This window comes from Myotis brandtii, unplaced genomic scaffold (genome assembly GCF_000412655.1).
Source record: "Myotis brandtii unplaced genomic scaffold, ASM41265v1 scaffold327, whole genome shotgun sequence".
NCBI classification, from domain to species: Eukaryota; Metazoa; Chordata; class Mammalia; order Chiroptera; family Vespertilionidae; genus Myotis; species Myotis brandtii.
In genome coordinates this window covers 609,290-617,914 of record NW_005362585.1, presented here as the reverse complement: position 1 = coordinate 617,914, position 8,625 = coordinate 609,290, and the positions used below count along the sequence as shown (strand labels likewise).

The window sequence follows — 8,625 nt, the reverse complement described above, 5'->3', positions numbered from 1 at the left end:
TGCCCTGGGCACAGGTGAGCCGGGGCCTGGAGGGTGGAGGGCTAGGTCCGTGACCGCACGTCTCCTTCCCGCCCCCGCGCAAGGGATGTGGCTTGGCCCGTGGCCTGCTGGTGTTGACTCCCCACCGCCACCACCACGGCTGGTGGACCTGCCTGGGGCATTGCCCCCTTCTTTCGCCCCTTGTAATGTAGCTGACCGTGGCCTGCCCCCCCCCCTTCCTGTTTAGTAGTGGATCGGTCTGCGTGCTTAGATTTCTCCCCACCTCACTTTACAGTGGATTCGTCCATGGTCTTGCGCCCACCCCCACCCCCCCATCCTCACTCATAGGGGACCAGTCTTTGGCATTGTCCAACTGGGACAGTCGGTCCTTCTGAGTGGATTTCTCCTTTCCTCAACTTTCAGGGGCCCCGTCTGGGACCCTGTTTGCTCCATCCCTCCGGTTCCCTGTAGTGAATCAATCCGTGACGTTGTACCCCCTCCACTCCTCTTTAACATTAAATTAATCTGTGAATTTGTATTCCTGCCTCCTCCAGTCCCCCAGTACATCTGTCCCATGGCTCTGTCACACACGTGCGCACACACCATTTTCCAGTGGATCAGTCTAAATGCTTGTATTCACAGCTCCCTACTTATCAGCCTATTCCCCTCTCCTCCCTCTTCTGTAGACTGACACTCCTTGGGTCCTTGGGCTTCTCCCTTCCTGTTAACAATGGGTCAGTTTAGTGCTTCATATCTCCCCGTAATCAGCAGCCCAGTCCATGGCCTTGTCCGTCTCCTTTTAATCAATCTCTGAGATGACTCCCCCCCCCCTCCCCACTATTGTGCAGCTGTGGTTCTGTTTTTCTACACCCCTTGCCCAGTAAATAAGATAAGCCTTTACACCGCCACCACCCCTCCTTTGCAATGGATCTGTTCATGAGCCTTCCGGCTATCCATGTGCTTGCAGTCACAGCCCAATGCTTTGCAATCCCTCCTGCAGGAGGGTCAGCCTGTGTGCTTTTATTTTCCCTTTCCTTTCCTTGTGGTGCATCAGTCGTGGCCGTCCCTGAACCCCTCCCTCCTTCTTAATAGTGGATCAGCTTATCTGCTTGTTGAACCCAAGTCTTTTTTACTCGAGAACACCCCCCTCATGCACACTGTTAACCATTAAGACGTTCTTCCTCACAGTAAATGAACATAGTAGTGATAATGCTAACAGGAGCTAACATTTATTGAGCACCTACTGACATTTATGAGTACGAGGCAAAGTGTTTTATCTTAATGAGCTCATTTAATCCTCTCTATAACCCTGCTAGATAGGTGCTGAGGAAACTTTGGCATAGGGAGGTTACTAGTAAATACCTTACTCAAAGGTGACCCAATAAGCACCAAGTTAGGGTGCCCCTCGGGACACAGGATAATTTTTGAGGCTCCCCTTTCTGCTCATCCCATCCCATGTGAGGCCCCACTCCTTAAAAACCAAGTTATTTTTTATTGATTTCAGAGAGGAAGTGAGAGGGAGAGAGAGATAGAAATATCAATCATGAAAGAGAATAATTGATCAACTGCCTCCTACACACCCCACACTGGGGATGGAGCCCACAATCCAGGCATGTGCCCTGACCAGGAATTGAACCATGACCTCCTGGTTCATAGGTCCCTACTCAACCAATGAGCCACGCCAGGAAGGCTCCATTGCCTAACTTATCTCAGCATCCTTCCATCCCCAATCCCAGAAGCTGTGTGACCTTAGTAATTTAACTATTTTCTCTCTGCACCTGTTTCCTCATTTGTAAAATGGGGGAGGGGGTCAGAACTAGAATCCCCTCCGGTGTAAGTAAAGAATACCTGTGAGTTAATAATGAAGCAAGTAGCCCTAGCTGGTTTGGCTCGGTGGATAGAGCGTCGGCCTGCAGACTGAAGGGTCCCGGGTTCGTTTGATTATGGGCACATGTCCGGGTTGTGGGCTCGATCCCCAGTGGGGGTCCTATAGGAGGCAACCAATCAATGATTCTTATCATTGATGTTTCTGCCTCTCTCTCCCTCTCCCTTCCTCTCTCAAATATATATATATAGATATATATGCGCAAGTAACTTCTCTGGCCTTATCTCCTACACTCCAGCCACACTGACCTCCTCACTTGTCCTCAAACTCACAGTGGTCCAGCCTCGGGGCCTTTACATTGGCCATTTTTCCTGCCCAGAACACTTTGTCCCCTGGTCATGGTTCCTTTTGGGACTCTGTTCAAATGTCACCTCATCCCTGACCATCTCAACCTGCACACCTAGCAGGGCTGAGGCCCCTTCTCTGCTTTATTTCATCCTTTGCCCTTTATTACCGTGGCTCACACTGTATAGTTGACCAGTTTATTGTGTTGTCTCTCCCCTTTAGAAGTCCCATGAAGGCTTACAGTTTTTGTCTGCTTAGTCCTGCTGGGTCTCCAGCACCTAAAAAATATCCCTGGTATATAGCAGGTGCTTAATACAAATTTATTGCATGAATGAATGGGAAAAATATAACTTCAGACAGGTCAGGGTGGGGAGCAGATGGGAATGAAGAGGGCATTTGAGAGCTAGTTAAGAGGCTAGTTAGATGGGACTGTTCATTCATCAAACACTTTACTGAGCACCTAGTAAGTACCAGGCACTCTTCTAGGTGCTGGAGATGTGGGAGGGGAAAAAATAGGCAGAAATTCCTGCTCTTGTGGAACATACGTTTGTTAAAAGTGGAGGAGACAGACTATATAAATAAAACAAGTAAAAGATAGTATTTTAGACAAGTGCTAAGGAAGAAAAATGAAGTAGGGAAGGTAGGAATAGAGTAGGAGGGTGGTTAAAATCTTAGGCATAGGGCAGGCCTCATTTAGAAGGTGGCTCTTGAATTAAGGCCTGAAGGAGGTCAGAGAGGGAGGGAGCCATATGTCTAGTGGAAGAGTACACCGGACAGAAGGCACAGCTGATGCAAAGGCCCTGAACTGGGATTGCGCCTGGCATGTTCAAGGCACACAGAGGAGGCCAGTGTAGCTGGAGCAGAGTGGAGAGAGGGATTGGAGGCGAGATCTGAGATATAAGGGGAGCCAGGTGGTAAATAGGTCACAGTGATACATAAGGTTGGGGTGGAGGGGTTTGGGGAGGGAGAAGGATGACAGACTAGCAAATAGCTAACACCTCTTGAGTGTCTCCTATGTGCCAGAGATACTTTTCTAAGTCCTTTACATATATTGACCTTTAATCCTCACAAACGCCTTTGAGAGTAGGTGTATTTTGAGGATAATGTACTCTGAGAATGAAATATCCCCATTTTACAGATGCAGAAACAGACTCAGAGAGGTTGAGTAACTTACTCAAAGTCACACAGCTAGAGCAGGGCCGAGGAGTATGAGGCTGAAGACCCAGAGAGAAGAACAGCATTGCAAGGACAGACAGGTTATTCAGTGCGTTGGATCACAAGAGGAAGAATTAATTCTGCCTGGAAGATAATGGAACTTAATGATCGTGTGATAAAGGGTTCATCGTAGGGCAGGGAGAAAGGTATGTACATATCCTCAGAAATGGGAACTGGGTGAACTCACAGGGTGTCCTTGATGTGGTATGCCAAGCGTGTGCCCACCTCAGAGCTTTTGTACATGCTGTTCTCGCTGCCTATCCTTCCAGGTGATCAGGCCACAAACTTAGAATCATCCTTGGTTCACATCTCATCCCTATCTTGCATGTCAGCAAATCCCGCTGCTGCCACCACCATCTCTCACTTAGACTATTGCAGTAGCCTCTTCAGCCACTAGTCAGTTCTCACAAGAGCCAGAGGGATCCTGTTAACAACATCCATGTCACAGCCCTCTCGTGGCTCTTGTCTCACACAGAGTCAAAGTCCTTACAGGGCCGGAGAAAGGCTCCCTCAGTCTGGCCCCTGTTGCCCCTCGGTTCTCATCTCCTACTGGTCCCTAACGCCCTCCTGTCCAGCCATGCCAGACTCTTCTCTTCCTCCGGCCTCAGGCTGTTCCCTCTGCCTACAAAACTGCTCCCCAGGTCAGGTCGTCAGACCTGACTCCTTGACCTCTTTTAGGTCTTTGCTCAAATGTCACCTCCTCAGTGATGACCTTTCCCTAACTAGCCTTTAATAAAGAACTCCTTCCCTGTTTCATTTTTTCCCCATGGCTCTATCATCATCTGACATTCTTTACTTGTTTATCTTGTTTCTTGTCTGCCTTCCCCCACGGAAATGTCGCTTTCACTAGCGCCCCTGGCCTACAGTAGGCACTCAATAAATGATTGCTGAATAAATGAGATGGAGAAAGGTAAACACATTCGAAGAAGACAGGTTACTGGAGCTCTTATTAGGGGTCAAGTGGGAAATGTTATAATAAACAAAATATAAAACCCTGTGTGCTTTTGAGGCTTGAAGCTAACTGTCAGATTGCACCTACATTGGTAGGTTCTGTTGCCCCTGAAAGAGAAACTGCTAAAATTGCCTGTCTTTGCCACCAGGAGTCACACTGAACTCTTAGTGCCTCTGAAGCAAGCAGGCCTTCGAAATAAACTCAGTGAGAGCTCCGATGCCAGGACTCTCTACTCTGGACACTCCATGGCGTTGTGGCTTGTATGATTGCCTAAAATTGTGTCTGCTGAATGAACTTTGAAACAGCTCAGACATAAGAGGATCATACTCGTCCTGCTGGTGTGGCTCAGTGGTTGAGCATCGACCAGTGAACCAATATCATTTTCCGGTGAGGGCACATGCCCAGGTTGCAGGCCTGATACCCAGTAGGGGGAGTGCAGGAGGCAGCTGATTGATGTTTCTCTTTCATCAATGTTTCTATCTCTCTATCCCTCTCCCTTTAAAAAAATCAATGAAAACAGTTTTAAAAAAGAGGATCAGCCCTGACCGATTTGGCTCAGTGGATAGAGCATCCGCCTATGGACTGAAGGGTCCCAGATTTGATTCCCAGCCAGGGGCACATGCCCTGGTTTCAGGCTCGATCCCCAGTAGGGGGCGTGCAGGAGGCAGCCAGTCAATGATTCCCTCTCATCATTGGTGTTTCTGTCTCTCTCTCCTTCTCTTCCTCTCTGAAATCAATAAAAATAAAAAAGAGATCATACTGTATATTTAATTATACAGATTAAAGAATTAAGCTATAAATAATAGAGGGAGGTTCTTTGACACCTGATTTGGAAGGTCTTATTCTTCCCAACAATCCCAGCCAGTTGATTGACGAAAGCTCATTCTGTAAGGAATAGGAAGCTCATGTTTATTTCCAATTCATGCTCAGCAAAGAGAGCAGTTACGGGGGTACAGGGACAGTCCTGTTCTCTGCAGGACACACCGAAGGAGCAGTCAGTGTGAAGGGCGATTTAGCCTAATGGTTTGAGAGCTTAAACAACTAGAACCTGACTGCCTGGATCCCAATACTGGCTCTGCCACTTAGAGCTGTGTGGCCTGTAGAAGTCATTTAGACATTGTGTGCCTCGGCTTCCTGCTCTATAAATTAGCAATCATCAGAGTACCTACATCCCAGAGTTGTGACGAGGGAGAAATGAGTCAGTCCTTAGAAAAATAACAGTACAGGTCTCTGTGCCCTTATCTGAAACCCTTGGGGCCAGATGTTTTCAGAATTGCGAATTTTTCAGATTTGAAAAGGGTGACAAGGTGCACATCCAAGATGTTACATAACACCCTTAGTGAGCTCGGTAATCAGCCGCATTCAGATTTCTGCAGCAAAACGTACGAACAGTCACACTAAATAAGGATCAATAAAGACCGCAAAGGGCCTTGTTTTGTGTCAGATCAGGTTTTGCTGCCAAAATGGTTACAAAAGAAGCCTTCTGTTCTTAGAGCTTTTTGGAATAGCGAGTAATAGATTATGGACAAATTAGAAATGAATATTTGTTTAGAGCTTATCATATGCCTGGCATATTATATTTATTCTGTAAATAACCCTGTGAACTAGGTGGTATTATTATTATCCCTATTTTGCAGGTGGAGAAAGTGAGGCGCAGAGTTAAAGAACATGCCCAGGGATCGCACTGCTAACAAGTTGCAGAAGCAGGCAGGATTCCAGCCCTGGCAGTCTGGTTGTAGAGCCTGGGTGATTGTCCAATAAGCCATGTTGCCTGATTGGAACAATGCCTGGCATGCATTAAGCACTCAATAAATGGTAGTGTAGCTGTTACCACGAAGGAGAACATACAGGGACAGTAGCAGGTCTGAGGAGTGTGGGTAGAGGGACAGAGAGAGGAAAGCAGGCATTCGGTTCCAGAAAGGCTTCATAAAGGCAAGGCCCCTGGTGCCAGGACTTGAACGATGAGGAAGACTTCTAGGCAGAGGAACGGAGCCCCACATGGAGTGAACAGCCTTTGAGGGGAGCTGGCAGAAGGAACCTCCTGGAAAACTTTGATGTTTGATGTGGTAGAAAATGCAAATGGAAATGTCCAGGCTAGGAACATTAGGCTAGCTTTGTATTTCCTGCTGTAACAAATAAATTTAGCTGCTTAAAACAACACAAATTTAATATATCACAGTTCTGTCAATCAAAAGCCCAGCACAGGTCTTGACACCAGACGAAAGCCAGGTGTCAGCAGCGCTGCATTCCTTTCTGGAGGCTCCAGGGGAGGGTGCGTTTCCTGCTCACTCAGGTTGTTGGCAGAATTCAGTTCCCTGAGGTGGTAGGATTGAGGTCCCTGTTTCCTTACTGGCTGTCAGCCAAGGGCCATTCCCAGCTTTTAAGAGGCCACCACATTCCATCTTCAACTAGCAGTGGCAGGTTGAGTCCCTCTCATGCTTTGAATCACTCCTGCCTCTTCTGTCATTGTCTCTCTCTGAGCTGCCTTTCTCCCGCTTTCTTCTACTTTTATTAAGAGTTCATGTGAGCCCTAGCTGGCTTGGCTCAGTGGATAGAGCGTCGGCCTGCAGACTGAAGGGTCCCAGGTTCGATTCCGGTCAAGGGCATGTACCTTGGTTGCGGGCACATCCCCAGTAGGGTGTGTGCAGGAGGCAGCTGATCGATGTTTCTCTCTCATCGATGTTTCTAACTCTCTATCCCTCTTCCTTACTCTCTGTAAAAAAATCAATAAAATATATATTTTTTAAAAAGAGTTAATGTGATTAGATTGAGCTTGCCCAAATAATCCAGAATAATCTCCCCATTTTAAAGTCTGTGACCTTAAATTCATCTGCAAAGTTCCTGTTGACATGTAATATAATATACTCACAAGCTCCAGAGTTTAGGGTATGGACATCTTTGTGAGGGGCATTACTCTCTCTACCACAGCCTGCGCTCTGGCCCCCAAAGAATCACATTTGTCCCACATGCAAAATTCATTCATGCTCTCCTAGTGCCTCCCAAAGTCTCATCCCATTACAGGGGTCATCCAAAGCCTGGCTGAGGAGCTTAGAATTGAGTTTGAGGGTATTTAGGGATTGATGGTGGGCTTTGGGGACAGAGGTGGGAGCAAGATTGCAAGAAAAGAATCCTCTTCCTGCTGATCTCTGCCCCGCCCTGTGTCCACAGCCTCTTAGCTCTGAACCATCTGCCCTCCAGGTACCCCTGGGATGGCGTGAGTACTCCCCCCGCGATGGACCCCTCTGTGACGCTGTGGCAGTTTCTGCTGCAGCTGTTGAGAGAACAAGGCAACGGCCACATTATCTCCTGGACCTCACGGGATGGCGGTGAGTTCAAGCTGGTGGATGCCGAGGAGGTGGCCCGGCTGTGGGGACTGCGCAAGAACAAGACCAACATGAATTATGACAAGCTCAGCCGGGCTTTGCGGTACTACTATGATAAGGTAAGGCCTCACAGGTCAGGGCAGGGAACCCCCATTTTTATATCAGTGATTTCATTTTCTTAACTGCTATAGCTATAACTTTGAAACCAACATTAAACGTTATCATTTCTTACCTTATCCTCTGGTACTCTCAGACCAATGTTGGGGGCTCCCCCAGACATTTTATCGCAGTTATTTTCTTGTCTTACTGCCTTGGCTAAAACCTTCAAAGTAATGCTGTCCCACTACACCCCACATAACATTTCATTTTCTTACCTTATTCCTATAGCACAACTTTTGCAAATAGTATTAATAACTTTTTCTCCTGTGCTTTGGAACCCCTGAACAAGTCCTGGATTCCTCCAGTTATTTCATAATCTGCTGTTCCAGAATAAGAATTGCAGAAGATTCTTCTTAGAATCAAAACCTCCATGACAGTATCATACTAAGCTTTCCCCATCTCATCCTCTGAGACCCTTAACATTTTCATCAATTATCTCCTTTTCTTCTGTTATTCCTTTAGCTAAAACCTCCCAAACAACATATATAATGCCAGCCCCACACCCCATCCTCTTGTGTTTTCAGAGCAACACTGGTCTACCCCAATGTCTATAGCAATCATTTTATTTTATCATCTTATTCCTGTAGTGAAATTTTCCTCATCCTCTCACACCAGCACTGGATTTGCCCTTTCCCCCAATATTTATACCAGTTATTTAATTTTCTTTCTTTACCTGAAACTTCTAAAACAATATTAATGAGAAACACAAAGCCACTCTGACCAGCATTAAGATGTCCTCAGGGTACTGCAGTGCCACCCTTCAGGTGTCTCTTTTTTTTTTTTTTTTAAATTAAATCTTTATTGTTCAGGTTACATTTGTTCCTCTT

General features: G+C 46.7%; 1 protein-coding gene across 2 annotated transcripts in view; it reads left to right on the top strand.

The window, feature by feature from the left end:
* Window positions 1–3,268: 3,268 nt before the first annotated feature.
* ELK1 (ELK1, member of ETS oncogene family) overlaps window positions 3,269–8,625 on the top strand; it is a 12,489-nt gene continuing 7,132 nt past the window's right edge. Inside the window, exons 1-2 of one of the 2 annotated variants that reach the window (XM_014543522.1) lie at window positions 3,269–3,510; window positions 7,515–7,758. In XM_014543522.1, coding sequence (XP_014399008.1) covers window positions 7,549–7,758 — 210 coding nt within the window. In that variant the 5' untranslated portion in view covers window positions 3,269–3,510; window positions 7,515–7,548. The remainder of the gene's footprint in view (window positions 3,511–7,514; window positions 7,759–8,625) is intronic. The other variant, XM_005871008.2, reaches the window with a different exon arrangement.